Source organism: Centroberyx gerrardi, chromosome 15 (assembly GCF_048128805.1).
Source record: "Centroberyx gerrardi isolate f3 chromosome 15, fCenGer3.hap1.cur.20231027, whole genome shotgun sequence".
Lineage (NCBI taxonomy): Eukaryota > Metazoa > Chordata > Actinopteri > Beryciformes > Berycidae > Centroberyx > Centroberyx gerrardi.
Window position 1 is genome coordinate 11,058,741 of NC_136011.1, and position 26,100 is coordinate 11,084,840.

At 46.4% G+C, this 26,100-nt stretch overlaps 1 protein-coding gene across 1 annotated transcript in view; it reads left to right on the forward strand.

Annotated features, from left to right (window-relative positions):
• The window catches only part of unc5b (unc-5 netrin receptor B), a 48,877-nt gene extending 23,193 nt beyond the window's left edge, over positions 1-25,684 (forward strand). Inside the window, exons 2-17 of the mRNA XM_071897942.2 lie at positions 10,099-10,329; positions 10,634-10,777; positions 11,214-11,317; positions 12,195-12,375; positions 13,144-13,311; positions 14,132-14,296; positions 16,662-16,694; positions 18,474-18,668; positions 19,116-19,484; positions 19,610-19,697; positions 20,110-20,284; positions 20,381-20,620; positions 21,465-21,614; positions 22,265-22,429; positions 22,562-22,740; positions 22,872-25,684. Coding sequence (XP_071754043.1) covers positions 10,099-10,329; positions 10,634-10,777; positions 11,214-11,317; positions 12,195-12,375; positions 13,144-13,311; positions 14,132-14,296; positions 16,662-16,694; positions 18,474-18,668; positions 19,116-19,484; positions 19,610-19,697; positions 20,110-20,284; positions 20,381-20,620; positions 21,465-21,614; positions 22,265-22,429; positions 22,562-22,740; positions 22,872-23,037 — 2,753 coding nt within the window. The 3' untranslated portion in view covers positions 23,038-25,684. The remainder of the gene's footprint in view (positions 1-10,098; positions 10,330-10,633; positions 10,778-11,213; positions 11,318-12,194; positions 12,376-13,143; positions 13,312-14,131; positions 14,297-16,661; positions 16,695-18,473; positions 18,669-19,115; positions 19,485-19,609; positions 19,698-20,109; positions 20,285-20,380; positions 20,621-21,464; positions 21,615-22,264; positions 22,430-22,561; positions 22,741-22,871) is intronic.
• Positions 25,685-26,100: the final 416 nt, after the last annotated feature.

Consider the following 26,100-nt stretch of genomic DNA (forward strand, 5'->3'; position numbering starts at 1 on the left):
GAGGTGGCAACAGAAAGAGTGATGGAGAGATAGAGAAAAACTACAGAGAATTGTGTCTGCATGTGTGTGTGTGTGTCTGTGTGTGTGTGTGTGTGTCTTCAGTGTGTGCACCATAGTAATGACTGTGGACTGCAGGCCTCTAGAGAAGCCGGCTCCATGTGAATACCCACCATGGCAACCAGCCACTCTGGGCAGATTTGCGCAACTCTCATCAAGCAGCTGCGCAGTGGTGGAGCAGACAAGCAGTGGCGCCTAACACTCAACACATACAGTTATGTCTGGGCACACACACACACACACACACACACACAAACAGGAAGGAGAAGAATCACATTCTACCATATGAGTTTGACCTCCAAGTAATAGTTGTGACATTGGTCTGTAATTTCGAGTGGATAATAGGAAAACAACATTGTCTCACCCACTCTGTCTCCTCTCTCTCCCTCCCTCCCTGTCTCTCTCTCCCTCCCTCACTCCCTCTCTCTCTCCCTCCCTCCCTCCCTCTCTCTCTCCCTCCCTCCCTCCCTCTCTCTCTCTCTCTCTCCCTCTCTCCCTCCCTCTCTCCACTTCTGATAGTGATTGATAGTGCTGCTTGTGTACGCCTGTGTTCCCATGCAGTAGGTGGTCGCCGGGGCAGACACACACAGCACAGGGCCACTTTTTGATGGGCTATGATTAATGAGCGCCGCGGGGGGTGGCGCCCCCTAGCTGTGACAGCGCACACTTTCAGCCCCAAGTTTGTAGCCCCCTCTTGTCTATTCACATGCGGCAGCAGTGGGCTCGCTGCGAACACAAGCGCAAATCCTCTTAACACTCCCACTCTCGCACTGTCACACTCACCCACACGTTCAAAAACATGGTCACATCTCACTTAGAGTAGGCTGTCCCTTGCATACACAGTGGGTAAATATAATCCATAGTCTGTTACCTCCAACACACACAATTTGGATGCAGTGTGGGTACATATTGTGATTCTGTGAAGCATCCCCAGGATTCTGTAATACTCACCCAGTTATCAGTAACACACATTGCAGACTGTCACTCTGTCATTGGGTCTTATTCACAGATATACTTACACGCTGTCTGGAACTATGTAGTTAGATAATGTGTTTACGTGTGTGTGTGTGTGTGTTTGCCCTCCAGCCTATTCTCTAACAGGGCTGATTAAGTGTCATTATAACACACAAGGGCTTATGGGAAACCAGAGGCAGAGGGTGTGTCCTTTAAAGAAGGGCAGGTCACGCCTCATTTACAATTACGGGGGTTACAGGGCAACACACCTTGCAGCTAAAAGTGCGGAAATGCTCCATTTACAAGGCGATGTGCAAAGGGGTTCTTGCAAGCCTCTGCTTTTTTTTTGCCATTATTTTGTGTGTCTGTATATATATATAGTATATATGTGTGTGTGCGTATGTGTGTGTTTCTGTGTGTGTTACTGTGTCCCCGGGCTTGCTCTCTCTCCCTCCTGCCGCCCGGACATGTTGGATGGACGAGCGAAGCATTTCTGTCACTCTGTATCTCCATCACCTGCTCGGCCTTCCCCTCTGCCAATCTGCTCTCCAGCCCCCCGTCACCTCTCGCTTTCACCTCCTCACACACACACACACACACACACTTGTTTCCGCCTATCCTTCCCTCCTTCCGCCTACATCTCATTCACACAGATTTCATCTCTCACACACACACACGTGCACACACACACACACACACAGACTCACACTCCTAGCACAATCAATCGTCAATCGGTAGGTGTACACGCTCACACTCTTATCTCGATGAAGCAGGGGGTTTCACACTCGACAGAAATAGCCCCTCTGCAGGCGTCCTCATTAAGGTGTTGGAGCCAATCAAAGGCGTGACATTTCCGCTGCTATCATGAACTCCCAACAAGTTGCAGCTCACAAGTCGCCGCCACAAGCGTGTACGCACATGTATGTGTGTGTGTCTGTTGGAGTGCTCACAAGTGCGTGATTGCATAGGTGATTCTGAGTTTGTCGGCTTCATTTTAGTGACAATATGTGTCGTTTTCTTCTGATTTGAAAGTGGCCGTTATTAGTGTTACCAGTCACTGGGTTCACATAAGCCCCTTTCACACGTGGTGAAATTGCCGTTAACTTTGTCACTTGTTACTGTTGCGGAAAACTGACACATGAGGAGCTCCTATGTTTGTCCTACTATTATTAATCTGCTCCTCCGCTCGGATGGCTAGAGTCCGTCCAATTTCCAGACATTTTTGAAAACGAAAAATTCGCTCACTTCTTCAAATGTTCAACTCTCCCGCTCCAAACAAATGGTTGCTGTGAGCAAGTTGCAGAATGAAATACGTCACCCCAGAGTGTCTTGTGATTGGTTTGCTCGCGTGTTTTAGCCAGGAATCTTAAAGATTTTATTCACACTAGCGTCGCAAAAAAAAGATTACTGGGAATTTCACTTGGTCTTGAGGGGCGAAATTGCCGGATCAACTTTTCAGAATATTGACTCCAGCTTCCATTCACACAGAAAATTTCCGGAAGGTTCCCGGGTGAAGCTGCATGTGTGAAAGAGGCTATAGTGTCCAGATAGAGGTCATTTTTCTCTGATAAGAGGCAGTGAAAGAAAAGTTCAGCCCATCCTATCTACGCGCTCTCTGCTCTTATCAACTGGCATTATATGGTATATGGCGTTGTGCGATTTATCGTTGGTGATATAATATTTGTAATTGATGGTATGTGATTTGTTGTGTCTTCTGTTTTTTTAAAACTTTGTCCGGCAAATCAAGTTTCCCTAGTTAGAAGGAAAAAAAGTTAAATACCGAGAGCTAGAGGCAGAAAAAGACGGATAAGTCGGAGTGGAGGAGGACCTGAAGGGGAATGTGTGAGAGATGAAGTCTGTGTAGTTAGAGGGCCGCCATGGTGAGCACAGAGGAGCGGGCTGCAGAGCCGTGTGGAGCCGCCGCAGGTGCAGATGTTGGTGGTAGCAGCAAAATATTCAAACGAGAACTTTGAAGGCCGACGTGGCGAAGAGGGTTTATAAGAGCGCACGCGGAGTTGGATCTGTGTTGCTCCTTGCAGGACGTCAAATCCCGTCGCCTCACAGCTACCGTGATGAAATGGAAATAATGACGTGTCAGGTTGTTTGTCAGGTTTCTCACTGGTGAATTGGTGTCATCTCCTATTAAAACACAACAATTTTTTCCCTTCTGTCTGCACTGTAAATAATTTGTGTTTGTGTGTGTGTGTGTGTGTGTGTGTGTACATGTGCAGTCAGATGGGTGAACTGCATGACTCCTCTCACTCCGTCTGCCTTTGTTGATGTGAGAAGTGATGCTGTGTCACTCCAACCTGCAGACATGTCGCTTCATGCCCTGCCTGACACACATACACACACACACACACAAACACACACACACACACTCTCTCTCTCTCTCTCTCTCTCTCTGTCCCACGCCCACACTTCCAATAATGATCAAAACCTTCGCCTGAATCTCTACACATGCTTTTTTTTTTTACACTCCTCACATCTCCCCTTTCCCCTTTTCATCTTTTCCCTCCTCGCTGGGGTTTCTTCTCGCTCCTCCTGTAGAGAGTTGTTTTCAGGCTGATGAGGATGAGGTCACTCTGAATATCAATCACTCACTGTAATTGTCCTTTAAGGAAGGCAAGGAGAGACTGTCTCCCTCCATCCATCTCTGTCTCTCTCGGCCTGCCTCTGTGTGTGTGTGTGTGTGTGTGTGTGTGTGTGTGTGTGTGACTACCTCTGGGCTTCCTTGCAAGAATGATGATAATGAGGTAGTTTGAATGAGGAAGATGGATATGGTCAGCCGGTCGATGTTACATAATGGCCGCCGATCGCTCTATTTATTGGCCTCATTTCCTGTGTCACCAGCAGCGTTGTCATGTTTGACTGTCAGCGTCCCCACTGTTGTTTGTCCTTAGTGGGCCCAGTGAGTTCCTTGTACTTTATAGCTCTGGGCTATAGTTCTGGCAGTGTGTGCGGGTGTACTTCTCTGTGTGTGTGTGCGCACGTGTGTGTTTAAGTCTGTGGAATGTCATTTGAAGTCGACTGGAGCTGCACAAAGTGCTTTGAATCCAGCAGGCAGGAGGGAAAGAGGACCGGAGTCAGGGGAGGGCAAGAAGAAAAGCACTCCCTTGTTAGACACCAAACTGGAAGGCAGAAGGCAGAGACACGCTGCTGTTGTTTGTTTGTTTTTGTCCTCGTAGGGACGCCTAGGACTCGACGGGAAAAAACCAATGAGATTCCCGATCCCGCCAAACACAACCTGACCCCACGTCTTTTGTAGTGCCTTTCTGTTGTCTGGCTGCTTTAAAGTATTCTTCTTTCTTGGCTTTATTCTCTCGCGCTCTTTCTCTCCCCCAACACACACTTCTGAGTGTAGTGTTGGGATAGTGAGGGCACTGGAGGGGACAGTAATGACTAACTCTGTAAAGGTAATGATAAAGTACAGACGCTTTAGACTCCACTCTGGCTAGAGGCGCTGGGGCTAAGAAAATTACAGTCGTGCGTGTGTGTGTGTGTGTGTGAGAGAGAGAGAGAGAAGAGAGGGAGGAGAAAGAGAGAAGACAGAAAGAACAACGGAGACACAGTGAGGCAGACAAAGACAGACATTGCTGTAATTCATGTTCCAATAGCATGTGTGTGCAAGCATGCACGTGTGTGTGTAGGGGTGTGTGTGTGTGTGTGTGTACTTCGAGTGTACTGTCTTCTCTCTCCTCTCTCCCTGTCTATTAGTGACTCTCAGCCTCTGTCGCCAACCTTCCTGTCTTCCCATCCTGTCACCTCTGTCCTCTCTCTCTCTCTCTCTCTCTCTCTCTCTCTCCCTCTCTCTCTCTCTCCCACGCAGTACTCCCTTCTAGTGGGCCTCACTTCACCACTGTCACTCTGACTCTCAATTACACTGTACTGAAGCTCTGTACTCCACCACACAGTAACTGAGGGAAGATCACAGTGAGTCCACTGAGTCCACTGTTAGACATCGACTCCACATATTGTCTCTCTAAAGCCTAGGTCACACCAAGCGATTTTAACGCTGATTCTGAGCCTGATTAGAATCTGGGCTAGTCTAGGCTCAGGGCGGCACTCGGGTCCAACGGTCAGCACAGATTATCTTGCAGTGTGAACGAGCACAAGACTGCCGACTCTGGCCATTTGGCCCAACGCGGAATTTTCGAACATGATTGATTTTGTCGGGCCGAGTCTGGTCGAGCTCCTGTAGTGTGAAGCGGTCCAAAATTCACCAAGACTGGAACCTGAGAGATTCTGGCAACAGCCAGAGGGAGTTTAGATCCAAGGGGAAGAAAAAGAGAACTGGAAGAGAGATGACTTAACAACAACAACACCCACTCACTAGATATATATCAGCAAGATCCCCAACTCCACTTGCTACACGGTTGCTATACAATGTCATTTGAAGGAATAAATCTTATATCGTATAAAATAGTATAACATGGCAGCGTACCTGTGTCAGTCCACATAAGTATGCAATTACAAATTACATGAAAGAAGTCTCACACAAAATTCCTCATCTTTGTTATTCTTGTAATAATGTCACTTCAAAATACATTTGTAATGTAATGTAAATGTGATCTGTAGGCCATCTTTGTCCCATCGCGTAACGTGAACAGCTTCCCGATGGGACAGCAAGCTGATGAGTCATTTAGTCTGAACTGCCCTTTTCGGGGCAAGACTTGAACGGTCTTGTAGTCTGACCTAGGCTTAAATGTCTCATACCAGTATGAGTGTGCTCACTGTCGGGGCTGTGTCTGAGTTTAGCGTACATGAATGAGAGTGCCAGAGAGTGTACTGTATAAGCATAGGTTGTCATCTTGTGTGTGTGTGTGTGTGTGTGTCTACATGCGTGTGTTTGTGTGTGATTGTGTGCTCCAGAAAAGAATACCCAGAAGCCTGTGTTTTCTTTCTAGCTGTCTGTCATTAGAGTAATAAAAGACTTGCTGTGCAGCACTGCGAGGAGTTCTTGTCTTTAAGGCTGCTCCATTCCACACAAATTGCCGGCTGCTGAGGCCTGATGGATGTTTGTGTGCCGGCCCAAAAACACAGGTTCCACTTTAAACCCCCAGCTCTGTTATCCCAGAGAGAGAGAGAGAGAGAGAGAGAGAGAGAGAGAGAGAGAGAGAGAGAGAGAGAGAGGTGGAGCTGTTGGTCTGTCTGCTACCTCTCTGTCATCCAAAAGCGTTTTAATTAAACTGTGCCTCTCTATAGGCACCAGAACACACACACACACACAGAGAGAGGTTTATACAAATACACAGGGCACTCCTCCCATTCTGTCTCTGTCTCCACCGCTGTCTGAACCACTGTCTCTCTCTGTTTGTCTCTCCTGTCATTCTTCCCTCTCTCTCTCTCTCTCTCTCTCTCTCTCTCTTCTCCGTGCCCCCTCTCATCACGCCTGAAGAGTGACAGGCTGTGTTTTTCGGCCGATGTTTGAGCACTGCGCGATCAATGCCGGACAAAAGGAAAGGGCGGGGGGAAAAGGGTGTGTGTGTGTGTGTGTGTGTGTGTGTGTGTGTGGAGGGGAAGGGGAGGGGGCACAATTGCTTATTGACAAAGAATTCAAAGTCTGAAAGACTGGAGGCGACAGCTTAGTGAGCGGAGAGTGAGGGGATGTGAGGAGAGCGACGGATAAACAGAGAGCGAGGAGAGAGGATTGTGTGTGAGAGAGAGAATGTGATTCATGTCCATGGTTGAGCATCGCTTTGAGATGTGTTAAGATTCATTATTTATATTTGTGTGTGTGCGTGTGTCTATTAGGTTAACTTATGTTCTTATTTACTGTACATGCTTAACGGAGTGCATAGAAGTGTGATAAATTGTGGACCCCTGCCAGGTGCAACCTGTCCTGTGGGAGCAGAGAGGAGTGTGTGTGACGTGTGTGAGTGTGTTCTTGTACTTCTGTACTGCTCAAGTTTGAGTTTTAGACCTTCAGAGTGAGGACATTTTTGCAAAAAAATACTTATTCCTACAGGAGCGAGTTTAGGATTAGGACTTGGATTTAGGATCAATGTTAGAATTAAGATTAGGTTTAGTAGGGCTGTGAAATTAATCATAGATAATTGTATATCGCAATTTCATGTTTCCACGATTAATAATCATGTAATTCAACAATATTGAAGTGTTTGCTATTATTTTTAATTCCCCTGAAAGTCCCAGTGTGGTGTATCAAGCGCTTCCATTACACACGAGCAGTCACAACCATTGAATGCACAATGTGCAAGATGGAGAAGCAGGCAGCTCCAGTGGGAAAGAAAGAAAGAAACCATAAGTAGACTATCTATGGAAAACCATAGCAGTGAGCAGAGTGGAATAGAATGGATCGGCCCAGCGTTAGAGAGGAAAATCCTTCTCCAGAGTCTGAACATGAAAACGTTGTAGTTCCAAAAGGTGGATCGTCATGTGTCATTTGGAGACACTTTGGTTTTAAACCAGATGACGGCGTTGCTATGGCAGCAACTCGACACAAGTATAATTTACCCTTAAGAGTGAAGAGTGAAACAACTTTGTAGATGCTGCTATTCGAGTGAAAAAATATGCTGAAGTGCAAAAGTGCTATAAAATATAGAGACAAATAATCGTGATTAATATTCAGGGTCACAATATTTAACTAAATCACAGGGATTATCATTTTCGCTATAATCATGCAGCCCTAAGGTTTAGGTAGGGGTAACAGTTAAAACTTTAAAGTTTAGGGTAAGGGAATAGGGAATGAATGCAGTCGATGGAAGGTCCTCATAAGGTTAGAAGAACAAGGATGTGTGTGCATGTGCGTGTGTGAGAAAGAGAGTGAGTGAGAGAGAGAGACTAGAGAGAGAGGGAGAGACAGATTGAGGGTGACAGGTCCACCCTGGATGGCTGTTGAGCCTGGAGCGCCTGTTGCCCTTTCTGGCTGTCCTATGGCCACAGAAGGCATCCTGGCTGGCTTCTTAGCCGGTCACACCAGCCTTCCTCTGCCCGGGCTGTGGGTTGAGATCTTGGTCAGGAGATGGTATCGATGGCGAGGGTGCAGCCTCCAGAGCCACATGAATCCCTGAATGGCCTTAGGTTCGAATCCTGCCACGACCTTCTCTCCCATTTCCCTGTCCCTCTCTGCTTTCCCTAATGTCTCAGTGAAGAATCTGTCAAGGGGAAGAGGAGTGCGGGGTAGGGTGGGGTGTGGTGGGGGGGGGGGGAGGGGGGGGGGGCAGGGGAAAGTGCTCGCTTTCCTAAAAAAGGAGATGGTATCTTTCTAAGTAATTTCTCTTGTTCCCTGGTCCTGGAATAGCTGATCAGATTGGGCCCCATACGTCCTGAGAACTGAGCACCGCCCATTGCCTGGTTAGAAGTCTCCATGTGAGAAAGCACTCCTCACACTTCCTTCCCTCATGCAGCAGAGAACGCAGAGAATGAGATTTCAGAACTGCGGCTGTGAGAGACGACCGCGTAAGGAAAGCACATTTACCCAGGAGCTATGTGTGTCTGTCTCTGTGTGTGTGTGTGTGTGTGAGTGCATGCATGTGTGTGTTTGCTCAGGGAAGACAGAGCTCAGGGCTGGATGCCTAGACCCTATTGGCATCTCCCGACTGGAGCCAGCCCTCTCAATCTCCTCCGCTCCCCTCCAGTCCTCCATTTAATGCTTATTGAATTCAGATCATTTTTGTAAGCAGAACAGAGTTTTCTGTCGGAAAGTCTGGCTCATTAACAATTTATAAGAGCCATGATTAGCCGGGAGGGAAAGTCACAGTGATGGAAAAAAGTTTGATAGTGGAAGATGTTAAAACATTGCATAAAAATGTAAGCGAGAAACATTAGGTCTGGCAAACTCTGCGCTGTAGCCAAAGGCAGATAATATATAGCAATACATATGTTTCTGCATTAGTCATAACCCTGTATTAAGTTATGATATTAATCTTGAGGAACTACATCCTGCTCATTTTGATAGAATACATCCCTTAGTAGAGTGTACAGTTGTGCGGGTTCGTTTCTGTGTCATGTGTAAGGCAGACATGATGAAGACCGTCATAGCAGCCGTGTGATCAGGTTATTCTGCCTCATGACAGAAGGCTGCCGCAGCTCTGCTGTGCACTTTTCTACATTTTACACTGAAGATATTTAACTGATGCTCTGATCCAGTGTGACTGGGGTTCAGTATCTCGCTCAAGGACGCTTCAGCGGGATACGTTTATTCCCTGTGGTATTGTTACCCAATAAGATTCATCATTATAATCCACTCTACACCCAAATTCTCTACCAGAATTATTACACACATATTCTGATATCTACACTTCCAGTCAAAAGTTTGGACACATGCATTTTTCTTTATTTTTACTATTTTCCACATTTTAGAATAATAGTAAAGGTTAGGGTTAAGGTAAATCTTAAGAATTACAACAAGTGCTTGTGCCAAAATCTCATCTATTTGCGATATATCTGTGAGAGGCTAGTAGTATTAGCCAGTAATAATAATGCGTCGTTATATTGCTTGGGGACTAGTGGCCATTATTAGAATGGGAAGGGGTTGGAAACACCGTGTGCCTCCTGCCTGGAGAATCTCTCAGCCGCATTGCCAGGAGGGATGTGCCACATAGAAAATGTCAGGGGATAATGTGTGATCACCAGGACCTGTCAGCGGAAGGTCAGCGGCCCTCCTCCCCCGCTGAGAGGCGTGGACTCTTCCAGAGAGACCTGGGCAGGAGACCCGGCTTGACCACACCACTGTCAACACGGGGGAGCCGAAATGTCACAGCCTCCCTCCACTTACAGTACAAACTGTCAGCACCTTAAATGTCGACCCCGGAATACACTAACAGGGTTACGTTCACACTTACAGTCAAACGGCACTGACACAAATTCGCTCCCACAAGCCCCCCAGCTGGCTTGACACACACGTGACAAACTGTCACACACACAACCTGCCTCCAGGTATCAGATATCCTGTTGATGCCCGAGGGAGAGATTTGTCTTTTTCGCTCTGGAGGTCAGAGCGCAGGGTCAGACCACAGAACATGCTGATAGGGGATTCAATGCTTTGCTCAAGTCCACTTCAGCAGTCTTCCTAGTCACTTCCATGCATCTGACCATGTGCGTCCCGCTCTGTGTGTGTTTTCATAGAGAGCAGCGACTACAGCGAGGCCGAGGTTCTCCCCGACTCGTTTCCCTCGGCGCCCGCAGAACCTCTGCCGGAGTTCCAGCTGGAGCCGGAGGACGCTTTTATTGTGAAGAACCGGCCGGTCCAGCTGCGCTGCCGGGCCGCACCCGCCACCCAGATCTACTTCAAGTGTAACGGAGAATGGGTCAATCAGAACGACCATGTCACCAGAGAGAGCCTGGACCAGATCACAGGTACTAATTACACACAATCTACATTCACAGCTACACACACACACAGAGTAATGTCACTTTGGGTCTCACAGGCATAAACATCATACTCAATTACAAACATCATATTCAGCTACATAATCCATTAGCTCCTATAAGATTTTATGGGCACGTTAACTGCATTTGGCCTACAGCCAATGTATTATTTGTGTGGACTGGGAAAAATATGCCCCTCTCTCTCTCTTTCTCTCTCTCTCTCTCTCTCCCTCTCTCTCTCTCTCTCTCTCCCTCCCTCTCTCTCTCTCTCTCTCTCTCTCTCTCTCCACAGGTCTGGTGGTGAGGGAGGTGGACATCTCGGTGTCGAGGACCCAGGTGGAAGAGCTGTTTGGGCTGGAGGACTACTGGTGCCAGTGTGTAGCCTGGAGCTCGGCTGGCACCACCAAGAGCAGCCGCGCCTACGTTCGCATTGCATGTCAGTACCACCGCTGTGTGTGTGTGTGTGTGTGTGAGAGAGAGAGAGAGAGAGAGAGAGAGGGAGGAAGAGAGACAGGAGGAGGGCAAATATTTCCGACTATCTGCTTGTCATATGTGTCAACTTAAGTATATATGCAAATAAATTTGCTGTAGCACTCCATCTTAGTCCCCCGTGGTAATGTGGGGTGTAGTGTGATTGACACTGTGCATGTTTATGAGGGTATGAGGCAGAAAAATACGACAGAGTGACAGAAGCTTTTTGGGGCTTTGCCTGGTTTCTGTGTGTATGTGTGTGTGTGTGTGTGCATGTGTGTGCCGGCATGTGCCTGTGTGCTTGCGTGACAGCCGACCTCATTGAGATAAACAGGGTGTCACTCTCCGGTCGCGGCGCAGCTGTCACTAACTGCTGACTGAATCTGTGTCGCCCCCTGTAGACCTGAGGAAGAACTTTGAGCAGGAGCCGCTGGGGCGGGAGGTGCGACTGGAGCAGGAGGTGCTGCTGCAGTGCCGCCCCCCGGAGGGCATGCCCCCCGCCGAGGTACGCCTTCACCCTCCTCATCCTCACTCTCGCGCCCAACACTTTCATTCACTTTCATCCTTTCATCACTATTGGGGGTTCCACTTGTGTCAGTCATGCTTGATGCGGGTGATTGGTAATGTAATCATCATCGACAGTGGGTTTATTGCTTTCATAAAACAGCAGTGATATGCCATGCCAAGAAAGAACACAAATGTTATTTTTGAGTAAATGATTAAATGTTAATTTTTTACCAAGCAGTATAGTTCTTTAACATTGGCTACACAACGTGGTTGCTAGGCGACATATAAGTACTGGTATGAGTGGTAATTTTCAGTTTGAATAAGTGCTATGCGATCACAAACAGGCTTTTAATGTGTCTCTCAGCCAATCAGAATCAAGAACGATCCGTTTTATAATGAATATTAATTGTATTGTTTGAGGCCGTTCACTTCGATATCTCGCCTCTGAGCGAGGAGGAAGAGCAAACGAGAAAGAACCAGAAAGCGAGAGAAAGGGATTTTGACTGAAAGAAGTTAGATGTTTGTATTTTTCCTGAGCAAACTTAAATTATTCATCAAATATTGACAGTGTTTGATCAATGTAAGACCTTGCATTGAAGCGTGATGCGATGGCTTAATGCCCCACAGCTTTACAGTGTTTACTGAAGGGGTCTGCGCATGGTGTGCAGCCACATGTTTATGCATACACACCTGCCCATTTGTATAATGATTATGTGAAGAGCTCTACTCCAATAAAATTAACAGAAATTCATTATTCAGTATCTCTGTGGCAAAGAGGATTCTGTGTGTAAAAGTCTTTTCAGCTAAGGAAGGAAACTCTTCATATTTATTTGTGGTGTGTGTGTGTGACTGTGGTCTCCCCTGCTTCTCCCCAGGTGGACTGGCTGAAGAACGAGGACGTCATAGATCCATCGCTGGACTCCAACTTCCTGATGACCATTGACCATGATCTGATCATCAAACAGGCGCGGCTGTCGGACACCGCTAACTACACCTGTGTGGCTCGCAACGTGGTGGCCAAGAGACGCAGCAGCACAGCTACTCTCATCGTCTATGGTAAACACACACACACACACACGGTCTCTCCTTTTCTCCCACTCACATGCTCGTATGCACATGTGAAGATGAACCCAGTATCCCTCTCACTCATGACAGATGTTTCCTGCGATACAAAAATATGAGATGCATGTAGGCGTAAAGGAACACACCAGGTTTGAGGGAGACTGGCTCCAAATCATCCATGTGTCCCTGGTAGATCATTCGGTCTGGTGCTCCATGCTAGATCTTTAGCATACACCATATGTTCAGTGATAGTAGGTAATTAGCATTTTCTCAGTGAGAAAATGACTTGTAGCAGCTCTAAAGCTAAATGGTAGGTAATAATCTTGAATTATATATGGATAGATTGGTAAAATTTGCAGTAAATATGATACAAAAATAACATACTGTGTTAAACTACCAGGGACTACTTTCCTTATTTACAGGAAGAAGGAAGTGAACATGGTGGGTGATGGGAGACTGTGTACAACTAAAAATCATTGTGCAGTGGATGAATATGCGTTTACTCAACTGAAATAGTTCCATAAATAAACCTGGCTATATCAGCTATATTGAATTAATGATATTTAATTTTTAAAATGTAGGAATCTACTGGCCATAAAATAAAAACCACTCACAACTGTTTATTACTAAAAGGTCAGTCTTCGACCTTTGGATAATGCTAGTTGCCTACTATCACTCAACACAGTGCTAAAGTGTTAGTGTTAGCCAACAGTCTACCAGGGACACATGGATGATTTTTGACTCTCTCTGTCTCTCTGCCAGTAAGCGGAGGTTGGTCTTCCTGGACTGAATGGTCGGAGTGTAACGCTCGGTGTGGGCGGGGCTGGCAGCGTCGGACGCGCAGCTGCACCAATCCTGCGCCTCTCAACGGAGGAGCCTTCTGTGAGGGCCCACCCTTCCAGAGAGTCACCTGCACCACACTGTGTCCAGGTGAGCATGACATACGTGTCTGTATTATTCACCACAACTACAGGAGAAGTGACCAGGACTGGGGCACAAAGCTATTGATTTGCAGCGTTTGTTGTAAGCTACTTTGAGTCCCAGATGGGTTCACCGCATCACGATGATTCATGTATTATCAGAGAAGTTGTCAACAACAGAGAAGGATACTAAATTTACCAGGGTCATGGAATTTCTGGAATATTATGGAATGTTGAGAAGTGTATCCCAGACAAGGAAGGTCAGGAGAAGTCATGAAATATCAGGAAATTTTGCAATTTTGCACTTTACAGGAATATATCAGAACGAATGTTAAAACTTTCTTTGCATTTCTTTGCATCAGATGTTGATTGTCAGCTGTTTTTCTCCACAGCCAGCTCAGCTGTAGCGGAAACCAGACTGTTTACCCCTTTAGAACTTTTCTGAGCTGAAAAACAACTTTAACAAAACGGGAAGGAATGACATTTTTAGGTCATGGAAGTGCTCCAATTTAGTTATGGAAAGTCATGGAAAAGTCATTTACATCAAGGCCGTGGTGTCAACCTTGATATATGTTCAGATACTTTCTGGCACTCCTTGCTTTGTCCTGTGTGTCAGATACCACCCTGACTCCACAGTAGTATAAAACAAACCAGATTTGCAATTACAGTACGATTTGACTCAGATGTGGAAATGATGCACTTCAAACCATCACACATGGATCATGCCATTTTATAACTTTATGCTCAAGTGTCCTTCACCTGGAGTGATGGAAGTAGTTCGCTGCTGGTTAGCTCTGAAATCTTTTCTCTTTGACTCATATCTCTGCCAGTGGATGGAGGCTGGACAGAATGGGCAAAGTGGTCAGCCTGTGGGACAGAGTGCACCCATTGGCGCAGCCGGGAGTGCCAGGCCCCCCCACCCAGGAACGGAGGCAGGCACTGCAGCGGCAGCATGATGGAGAGCAAGAACTGCACTGAGGGCCTGTGCGCACGCAGTAAGTCACCTGATCAGTCTATTACAACTGGGGTGCTTGTTAAATTTGGAGGCAGAGTTATAGCTTATGTCTATAGATTATGTCTGCTGATCCATGTGCACATAGTACGAAATCTTCAGTCAATCCTATAACAGATATCTGTTGGTTCAGATGTGATGATTTCCCTGCTCATAGTTCACAATTGTATAATATATGAAGGTATGTGGCGTTTCAGAAGTATCTATGGGGGTCAGTTCCATAACGAGATATTTCTTGGTTCAGTCGGCTGTTGAATTGATAATAAGAAGTCTGACGGCCAGTAATTTCCTTGCTCAGAGTTCAGAGCTGTATAATATAAAAGCATATTGCGTTTCAGCGCTATCTAGTCTAGTATGGTATTCTCAAGGTATTTGGCCATTGTAAAGGCATGGTGAGGGCATGGATGACAGGGAGAGAGAGAGCTGAGAGGAAAACAAGCAAATCTCAGACAGATGTTTTGTGGGGGAAAATTTCGGTCCACAAAGTGAGAAGACAAGTGCTCCATATCTAAAAAGCACAGATGGAGAGAGAAAGAGAGAGAGAGAGAGAGAGAGAGAGAGTAAGTGCGGGGTAACGGAGGGCATGGAGTGGGAAGCATGCATGACACGACCAAGTCGAGAAATTAGCGGAGGGAAGAGCATATGAGAGTGAGTCAGACTCACACTGACACCCAATGTGCAGCCCGTGATGAGCTGGGAGGAATCCAGCTGACAGCGCATTAGAATCTCAGAGACACACGTCCACACACAGGCACTGAGACACACACCAATACACACTAAACACACACGCAAACAGGCGCCGAGACACACAAGCGCACAGACGAATCTCACAAATGCACATGCGAAGGGAGATCAAATGTACACTCCGAGCCTCAACTATATTAGACTATTAGATTATACTCTCCAGTCCTGACATAAACAGGCTTCCATGGTGCAGCCGCCAAATTGTTGAATATATCCCTTCACATGCCTTATTGCTGACACTGTTTGAACCACAGGCTCTCCAGTCCTGACATAAACAGGCTTCCATGGTGCAGCCGCAGCAGACGAATACACTGTCTGATCCGGCTGTACAGAGCACAGCGTTCTCAAGGGGTCTGCAGGAAAACATGCACTCAAGAGGGTCTGGTAGTGGGAGAAAAGAGTGCTTTTTAGAAGAAGATGGGAGATACTGTGTTGTAGAGAATCTGTAAATGTGTAACTTCGTAAGCTACTGCCAAAATAAAGGAAACGCCACCATGAAGTGGCATTATAAAGGCAATAACTAAAGCAAAAAAACAAATGAAAAACAACCCTCCTGCCTCTCTAAGGCTCTTATTTCTGTTATTTCTTTTTTTCCTCTTTATATGATTATTCTACGGTCACGGGAATATTGTCAGGCCCGTTTCACTCCTTACTATTGCCTTTAGATGATCTAAGAATTGAAGCCTATTCAGCGGTTGCACTCATTGCTAGTCCCTTTGGATAAGAGCATCAGCTAAATGCCCAAAACATAAATGGAAATTGCTTTGGGCCACCGCAAGCCGCCGCCTTCGCTGCAGCCTGGCACAGATCCTCCTAGTGTTTTCTAAATGCTACTGGAAGGATGTGAGATCATTTGGGGTTTTGATGTTGTTCGGGAGGAAACCCTGTCTCAGGCTGTGCCTCGGGATCTGATCTACAGTATGTGTTCATTTGGTTTGAGATCTGGTAACTGAGACAGTCTAGACACGTGGTTTACATGTTTATCAAACTACATCAACCACATTGTTGCCCTGGAAAAGGCAGTTCCCATCAGGAAAGAGATGCTTTTCCGTAGGATGAAGGTGATCGCATAACTATGTAAATATGAGCACTTACTTTGCCCTCAAACGGGTAGAGAGATCTTAGCTATGCCGCCGAAATGGGTTCAGTCTGCAGTGTCTCCCTCATTTACTCAGGTCACAATGAAATCGCCACACAAAGCCTGAGCCATTGTTCATTTTCCAAATTATCTTCACCTCTGCCACTCTCACCCAAACACTCATAATCTCTTCCACAGTCATTTCTAATAGGCTTTTATTCTCATTCTTCTATATTATCTGAACAATTATGCAGAGCTTACACATTCATTCTGTGATGCTGCCCATTCTCTTACACAGTTGTAGAAAAGGATGTAATTATTTTTTTTTAGGCATACAGTATGCTTACTTGCTATTTTTACATTTATGTTGCTATTTACATATTGATGGGCTATTTGTTGTTTATTTTCCAATCTCTTCTCTGCATTATTTTACGGCAACATTCATTTGCATAACTACTACTCCATCCATTTTTATGTTGTTGTTTTTTTCTTTTCTTCTTCTCTTGTTTTTCTCCTGTTCAAACAGATAAAAAGATTTCTATTGAACATGCAAGCCATCGTAAGTTCACCTTCTCATGACTTCACTCTTTCACTGTTCACTGTTCCCACACTTTGTATTGCTTGTCTGTGTGTGTGTGTGTGTGTGTGTGTGTGTGTGTGTGTGGGTGTGTGTGTGTGTTTGTCTGTGTGTGCACATGCAGTTTAGGAGTCATAGCATCTGTGTTGGCGCATGGGCCTGATTGCGTGCAGCGTTCTGTGTTGAGCCTGTCTATCCACACTTTCATGCCATCTCTGATCAAATTCAGTGAAGGCACACCTCACCTTCTTGTCCTCCCTGGTTATGAGTGTTGTCCCATCTTGTCCAGCACGTTGACTAAGTGTAGCATAGGTTCCTGAGCTGGCTTCATGTTGGCTCATCGCGTCATTTACATAACAGAGTGCAGCTCCTCTAGATGAATCTCAAAAAAAGGAGCTACAACAGAACAGAATATTCATGTAAATGTAGTCAAAAAACAGTTCATCTGGCCCTAACCCAACATGGTAGAAGGAAAAATCTGCAAGTCCTGTTAATGGAGGGAAATTGTTGAATATATCTCTTCACATGCCTTATTACTGACACTGTTTGAACCACAGGCTATGAGGTGGACGCATGGCACTAAGGCTTGTTGGGGGAAACAGTTGATTTCTATCTGACTTTAAGTGATCAGTGATATAGTTTAGATCTGAAGTGATGGTAATTCCTCTAGCTGAATGTGAAGTGGGCTCAGGGGAGAGCGGCCACGGTAATGCACCTAATTCGCCATTGTTCCGTTTCTGGTAATAAGTGCGGACGGCTGTCGGATTCGGTTCCGTCGCGCCACGTGAGCGTGGGAGCTCTCCTCCGCCAGCCAGCCCGTCCGCCTCCGGCTCTCCTCTCCTCCGCTCCTCCTCTGCTCCGCCCTTTCTTCTTACACTCGCTTGTGCTTTTGGTCGTCTCCCCTCCAACTTCCTTTCTCTTGCTCGCTTCATATGGGACCTAAACTCGAGCACCACTATCCTTATCTCCTCTCTCCTTATCGTTCCTCTGCTCTCTCAACAAATCACAACCTTATCTAACTCCTCCTCATCCCTTTTGCCTAGTCGCCTCTCCTTTATCTAGAACTCTGTCCTTATTAAGACTGGCTTTCTCCTCCTCTGTTTCTCCACCGTTTCTCCCGCCAGCCTCACTCCTCGTCTTCTCCTCTCCTCTCCTGTGCTGTGGTGTGACTGGCTCACGTGCCTGAGTTGGGTCTGGCTCTGTGCTAGTGTTGGGGATTCAGGGCTAAGCAAGCAGTGGTGGGCCTGCTGGCCAGTCACAACCGATCACCCAGCAGCAGAAAAGAGAGGGAGAGGAACAGGGAGCAGGTGAGGTTAAGGCCGACTCACCCATCCACCCATCCTCCCACTACCCCGACCCGCCTGCTGGTGCAGCCAATTGCTCCCCCTGCAGGTTAGGAGGAGGAGCTAGTTAATGTTGTTTTCCACATCTCCCCCTTTTCACCAAAAAGGATGGAGCTTTCATTCTATTGCGGGGCTAGAAGAAAATCAATAGACTTTTATATCAAGAGACTCAAGACACTTGTCCCGTAACTCAATGGGTAGAGCGTGAAATGACATAAAATGATATATATGTTCAAGTTCACCAGTAACAAATTGAAAACGACTCTCTGCTCCAACTTTCGTGTAGCACATTGGAGGGTGTCTTGTAAATTACGTTTTCTACCTTCTTGTGTTTCCCTTGGATTTGTGTGTGTGTGTGTGTGTCTTTCTGTGTGTCTTCACGGTGCCTTGACCCTCTGCCCTCCCGCCCCTCTTGCAGCTCTGGCCCCAGGTATGGGTGTAGCAGTGTATGCCGGCCTGGTGGGGGCCCTGCTGCTGTGTGTGATACTGGCGCTGTGTGTGGGTGTGCTAGCGTATCGCCGCAGATGTCGCCATCTCCATGGAGACATCACAGATTCCTCGTCCGCACTCACCGCCGCCTTCCACCCTGGCAACTACAAGCCCCCCAGACAGGGTGAGTTCACACACACACACACACACACACACACACATACACACATACACACACAATTTCTCAGTTTATAGCTTTTATCTATCAGTCTATGTTTATTTTGACTAACAATCTTCTTTTTTCTCATCCTCATGGAAACAAGTCTTCACAATTCATTTCATCAATCATTGTCACATTTCTATTTATATCATCTCATAAAGGACTCCTCTCTATACTATTATCTCCCTTACTCCGTTCTCTACTGCATTACATTTTTTATATCTTAAGGCATTTGTCATGGTATCCCTTCTCTTATTCTTGGCATCAAATATTAATTAGCGATATTAATCCATTTCACTCTCATCACTCTTAGCACTCTTAGCCCTGCCTGCATCATTTATAGCGATAACTAACACATAGCTCCTCTCCCTCTCCCTCTCCCTCTCCCTCTCCCTCTCCCTCTGTGCACAGATAACCCTCACCTTCTGCACCCTTCAGCTCCTCCGGATCTGACGGCCACAGCAGGGACTTTCCGCGGGCCGCTCTTCTCCCTGCAGCAGGGGGTCAACGACAGCCCCCACAAAATCCCCATGACCACCTCGCCCCTGCTGGACCCCCTGCCCAGCCTGAAAATCAAAGTGTACAACTCCTCCACCCTCTCCTCGCTGGAGCTGCCCGCCGACGGGGGCTCGGCCGACGGGGAGATCCTCAGCCTCAAATCGGTGGGCACCGTGGGGAGAGAGCGAGAGTACCACAGCCACACCCTGTGCAGAGAGCCGGGCCAGAGCACCAGCGCCACCCTGGGCAACCTGGGAGGACGGCTCACCATCCCCAACACAGGTAACGACGTCTTCTCCCACACACATGTCGCCGACGTTCGCATGCTCGGGCTGCGAACCGCTGACACATTTAATGAACCAGTTGCTCTCGTGGATAAGAAAAGACACGTGCTCCTTTTCTTTTAGGTGTAAGTCTGCTGGTTCCGCCTGGCACCATCCCCCAGGGGAAGTTCTATGAGATGTACCTCATTATCAACAAGTGGGAAAAAACGACGTGAGTGCTGTCTGTGTCTCTTTTCTCTTGTGCCTCTGTTACACTCATCTCCTTCGCAACCACAAGGCAGAATAGACCCCATGCTCACCTCAATCAGGATTTTTTGCCGTGCGAGGCTCGCCTACTGTGAATCCATCACTTGAAATTTACTTGAAAGCTCTGCCACTTTTTTCCAAGGATAAAAACTTGAGCAACTTTTGTACCAAAAGTGGAGTTGATTAATTTTTTGACATTCACATATTACACCATTCTTGAAAGTCTGATATTCAGGGAATCACTTTGCCTCAGTAACATCAATCCCAGCGTTGCAAACCATGCCATGGGGACGGTGATGCTGTTTTGTACATGAAGTGTGATGTTTTTGCAACTGTTCAAACAGCCGGTGTTCTCCCTGTGCGTGCGCCTTTTCCAGGCTACCCTCTGAGGGCAGTCAGACAGTGCTGAGTCCTGTGGTGAGCTGTGGTCCGTCCGGTATGCTGCTGAATCGACCCGTGGTCCTCACTCTGCCCCACTGCGCCCAGCTAGATACACCCACACCCGACTGGACCCTCACGCTCAAGACACGGACCCACCAGGGAGCGTGGGAGGTGAGACACCGTCGAGATGAGTGTCAGACAATGAGCGCCTGCTGGCCGGTGCGGGGTTGCTGAATCCTGCTTTGCTCTATTCTTCTCTTGGTGCAGGAGGTCCTGACGGTGGGAGAAGAGACTTTATCATCTCCCTGCTACCTGCAGCTGGAGGAGGAGAGCTGCCACGTTCTCATGGAGCAGCTGGGAACCTACGGCCTGGTGGGCCAGTCCTGCCCTCCGCAGCCGGCCTGCAAGCGCCTGCAGCTGGCCCTGTTTGCCCCCCGCGCCCCCTGCCTCTCCCTCGACTACAGCCTCCGCATCTACTGCATCCATGACACCCCGCATGCACTCAAGGTACGGTCCGTGTGTTGGTCAGTCTCTTTGTCTAGCACACACTAGTCTTCCTTGTCTAGCACTCTGCATCTTTCTCTGCATGCTTTATCCATTAGTCTGTCCTGCTGTTTGTCTTTTTTTGAATTATCTAGCTGTCAGTCAGTCTGGCAACCAGACTCTCAGTGTGAATAATAATAACAAATGCAATAATAAACTTAAAGCTGCACTAGGCAGCTTTAAAAATACACCCGTCTTATCTGCCTAAATCACAAAGTGCGTCTACAATAGAGAAGAGCATCCTTTTCCCAATAAATTGAGCCCCTGTAGACTCAACCCTATTTGCGCAAATAAAATTCTGGTGTTGGGTATGGACACTTCCCCTCACACAGGCAGCAAGGAATCAAAACTTAAGAGAAAAATACAAACTGTCTCCTAAACAGCAGCAAGCGAGCGCTCCGTCCAAAGAAATCTGGACTCACCAACGTTAGATCTTTCGCCTCTCTCGTCCCTTTGGTATAAAGCAACCACAGATCGGCCGGGTTGGTGAACATGAGCGTGTTGTGTGCAGTTTACTGGCATCACATTACATGATTTCTGGCTATTGAACTTGAAACAGTTAGCTCTCACAGTTAGTTACCAACCTGCAAAGTTGGTGCTGCTGGTGCCGCTCTAATTCAGGAAACACTTTTCGAGCCTTGTTTCAAAATGCTGTACAAATGAAAAATCAATAATAAAGTCGATAAGAAAAATAAACTAACAGAGCAATAAAGATAAATGTCAGCGCCAGACATGAATTAAAACAAGGTTACAGTAGAATAAAATGGAATAAAAGCTGTCTGTCTGTGTTCTCTGTGTCTCTCTGTAGGAGGTGTTGGACTTGGAGAGGAGTCTAGGAGGAGTGTTGCTGGAGGACCCCAAGCCCCTGCTCTTTAAAGACAGCTACCACAACCTGCGCCTGTCCATCCACGACATTCCCCACACTCACTGGAGAAGCAAACTCCTGGCCAAGTACCAGGTGAGATACTCAAAATGCCACAGATATTATTAACTAGCCTGGATTCTAGCCTGTAGATACGGTGTTTTTAGATGCATAACATAAAGGTGTTTCTGAATGCAATCTGACTCTCCATTTATAGAAGAGAGCATTCTGGCTCCATTGGAACGCAGCGCAAATTATCAGCGGGATGTATGAATGATGCAGAAAAGTGAAAAGTATTAATAAATGATTGTCAGTCATACTTTTAAACTAATAATCCCGCCTGCAAGCATGCAAATACAGTATAAGGGCTGCAGCAAGTTGACTTGACTTCACTGTTTTTATCAAGTACAGCCGGTCAGTTTGATACTATTCACTACTGTTATAAACATCAGAATTCTCTGCTGCATTTCTTGGCCACAGCACCCAGATTGCAGTCTGAACTCCCTCTGAATAAACAAACAGGAATTCTGATAGTGGTCAAAACTTATGAACAGTCCAGTGTAGTGAGAGTCGGAGTGTGCTGTGCTCACACCTAATATCAGCGTAAAATGCATTGCACTCTCCTGGAATGGAAAGTGTGTCCTAGATCCTTCTCCACTGTGCTACTTAGGACACAACCGCTTCCACCACAGTGTGTAGCCCCCTTTTTCCCGGCTTTCCTTTTACCATTTGTCTTTGTGTGACAGGAGATCCCATTCTATCACATCTGGAGCGGCAGCCAGAGACCCCTCCACTGCACCTTCAGCCTGGAGAGAGGCAGCCTGGCCGTGTCGCAGCTCACCTGCAAGATCTGCGTACGGCAGGTGGAGGGGGAGGGGCAGATATTCCAGCTGCACACAGACATCCAGGAGGTAACGGTGACAATGGAAATAAGGCTCAGGGGATTGGACTACTCACATAGGGGTGATTTAATACTGCATCGCTGTGGGGGTTTTTTTTTGTCATCTTTGTCTTAACGCTTCTCTTATTCTCTGTCTGTCCAGACCCTCCCGCCGCACTCGCCCATCCCCTCAGGGGGCCCCTGCCTGCCCTCCTCCCAAGTGGGACCCTATGCCTTTCGCTTGCCTGCCTCCATCCGCCAGAAGATCTGCGCCAGTCTGGATGCACCCAGCGCTCGCGGTTGTGACTGGAGACTACTGGCACACAGTCTGGGCTTTGACAGGTTAGAGATCTCCCTGCCTCTTGTGTGTGTATTATATTTGTGATGTAGCCATGTTTGTGACCCATAATGTTGAGCTTCTTCATTTCTGCCCCTTTCCGTTGACAACTTGCCTCACCTTTCTTTCCCCATAGGTACTTGAACTACTTTGCAACAAAGCCCAGCCCCACAGGTGTTCTACTGGACTTATGGGAAGCTTGTCACCAAGGTGACGCGGACCTGGTCTCTCTGGCAACTGCGCTGGAAGAGATGGGCAAAAGCGAGGTGTTGGTTGTCATGACAACAGATGGAGATTGCTGATTGGTCAAGGAACAAGAGAGCAAGCGAGATTTTCTTTTTTTTTTGGCCACCATGATGAAAATATGAATACCTGCCTATGAATATGCACACTCCGGCACAAGTCATAAGCCTACAGAGCATTTCGGTTCCTCCACATGTTATTACCTCTGCCTCATCTCCCTCTCACTGGCCCCCGATCAGCCATTGTAGCTGCATATCCGCCAAAAACCCATTCCCATACCAGCCATCCTTTGATAACTGCTCACCTGATTCAGCTGGAGTCCTCCATTCAAAGCAATGTTGCACCTCCACAGAGGGTGAAAATAATTTGAAGGTACGAAGGTGTAAAATAGGTGTAAATTCATCTGTCGGTGTGATGTTAACTGTGTTCTTTAAAAATTGAAAATGAGCATATTCTTGTATATAAATACCACTGCTTCGGGACACAGGAAAAAAAATACAAGTATTCAGTAGGGCAAAGCACGCACATTAACACACACACAGGTACACGCACAAATAAACAAACACTCCCTCAGTAATACCCATTCTTCAGTACCAGCATGAAAATGCATGATTAAACACCATCTCACCTCATGGCAGGGGCTTTTGTTTTCTAGCACCACGCATCACGTCTCTTAAGTCTCCATTGTCATGCTGTGTGTGCAGTGAGTGGCAGGCAGCAGCGACCTGTCTTCGACCTCCTCAGGCTACAGACGCATGGACAAACCAGTCATTAATCCCCTCAGACTGAGACGGACTAGGATTCCTCGTCTTTTGACTGACGACGAATCGCATCAGGAGCGAACCTTCGTATTTCGAGGGCTTGAGCATGTTGCTTTGGAGCCGGGGGAGGGGGGAAAGCTGCCTTTCTTTTGCGGTAGGAGGGTGGACTTTGGGAAGTTCGTTTCAGGATTGGCGGATAACTAGACCGACCGACTCTTTTTATTGTACCAACAAATGCCTCAAAGCCTTGGCATATCATTCCGACTCACAGGGGTGTTGTCTTTCATCTCTCCTCGCGTCCCTCTATCTCTCCGCCACACTCCTCCGATCTGTCGAGAATAAACTGCAGGAGAGCTTTCTGGTCATCCCTTAAAAGTTTCCTTTGGGGAACGCTCTTTAAGTTATTATCCATATTTGTGGATTGTTCTTTGTTTTTTTTCACTGTCATTGCTGTTATGATCATATAGAACCTGTTTTCTCATTTGTGCTTGATTAGGCGACTGAGCTGCTGTGTATTATTTTTAATTATAGTAGAGCAGGCCAAATTGGAGAGTTAGGCGCACAGTGGATGTCTCAGTTGTGAGTGACAAAACCATGCTTATTTGTTATTTTCAATATTGTGTATCTATTCAAAATGTAAAATATAATCTGTAAAACAAGATTAGAGGTGGTAAAATGTCCAGGTGAATATACTGTAAGCTATATTTCGTAGGCATTTTGCTTCGCTGTAATTGAGGGCAGTTTCTGCTGTTGTTGAGAGATGAATTTTGCTGAATAGATTAGCCTTGCCTTGTATCAACTAGGCAGCAAGGGACCATAAACCTTACCTCAAGACTAATTGCATTATGCTTCAATCTATTCTCTATCTACCACTTATCTGTCTATTTGTCCATATCTCTATCCATCTCCCTGTAACTCATTATTTCTCCCCTCTCTCTATTTGATAACAGATTGTTTACCTTTTTACTAAACCGCCTGCTTTGTGGTCAGGGTCCTCAAGCTATTTGCATTGTCAATATTGTTATGTCAGTTATTGTTAGACAGACTGAAATTCAAATGCTGTCATCTGTAATGTTGTCATTACTTAATATTTCTATGTGTTGTTAAGTCTTTTATCTCCCTTGAAGCAAAAAAGTGTTCAAATCTTTGAAACCACCAAACCAAAACACAGGCAGTATCCCTCCTCTTCAGCAGTGAGTCATGTCACTGTTTAGTGTGAATGAACTAAAAACATAAGTGTGTGTGTGTGAGTGGGTATGCGTGGGTGGGTGGGTGTGCACGTGTGTGCGCACGCTTAAGACTCGTCATTTCTCTTTGTAAGTGCTATGCAAGTACAAAAAAACAAAAACAATGAAGCATTTGATTTCTTTTGTTCCTTGGAAGAGTAATTATATTTTTTCAGATCAGGGCATTGACAGGGTTTATCGATTGATTTGTAGCTTAAAGTGGTTGGAAATAGCAGGAAATTCTCCATCTGGATCTGAAGGATTGGACCAAGGAAACCTCTACTGATAAAGCACACGCGGGAAGACTAAAGATACTACGGTGTAACGGCTACAATAGCAGTGTGATAACATTATGAACACATGCCCTGCAGGTCCTTGCCCATGAGGAGACCTGAACACGACCAGTTCAGCTCCTTGGATCCCTGAACACTGCAGGACTACTTTCTTTCCCCAAATCTTGTTACAGAGACTGGCTAGCTGTAGACTACAGTGTTTATTCGTCCAGATTTCTTGAGTATCTGTTGGATCTTTGGCCACAGCTCCGGGTCATTTATTAATCTGGAGCTGAATTGGATTCCACCTTGCTCCCATCAAAGAGAAAATATTTAGCCTTTGTTTGTCAGTCGCAAACATTTTTACAAAATAAAAAAATTGGATTCAGTGACATTGTTTTATCTCTGTAAACTACCAATTGTAAATAAACGTCTAGCCTTCTTACCTGTAACTAAATATAATTTTTATGCAATAAATTATATTTCTTAGTTTAACAACAGTATTTTTGTGTGTTTTATCTGAAGTCGCCAAAGAAAATGTTGTTATTGCAAAACCAAGTGATGCAGTGCCAATTTCCAAAAAATGGATAGGCTTCTTTGGAGCTTGTTGGTGGGACAGCATCGCCCTTAAATGGCATCCATGTTTTTTATCAATTACACCCCAATTCCAGGGAAAAGGCAGAGCTACTCAGGCTGTCCCTCTTATCCTCACACCTCATTGGAAGATTCCCTCAGGGTCCATTTAGCTCTGAAAGCTTTTAACTGGCAGGCTGTCCGGACCTCAAATTAACAAGGTTTTAGAGACACTAATAGTAGCCTTTTAGAATTGACTCGGTGCGTTTAGATTGAGCGTTCTAACTCGG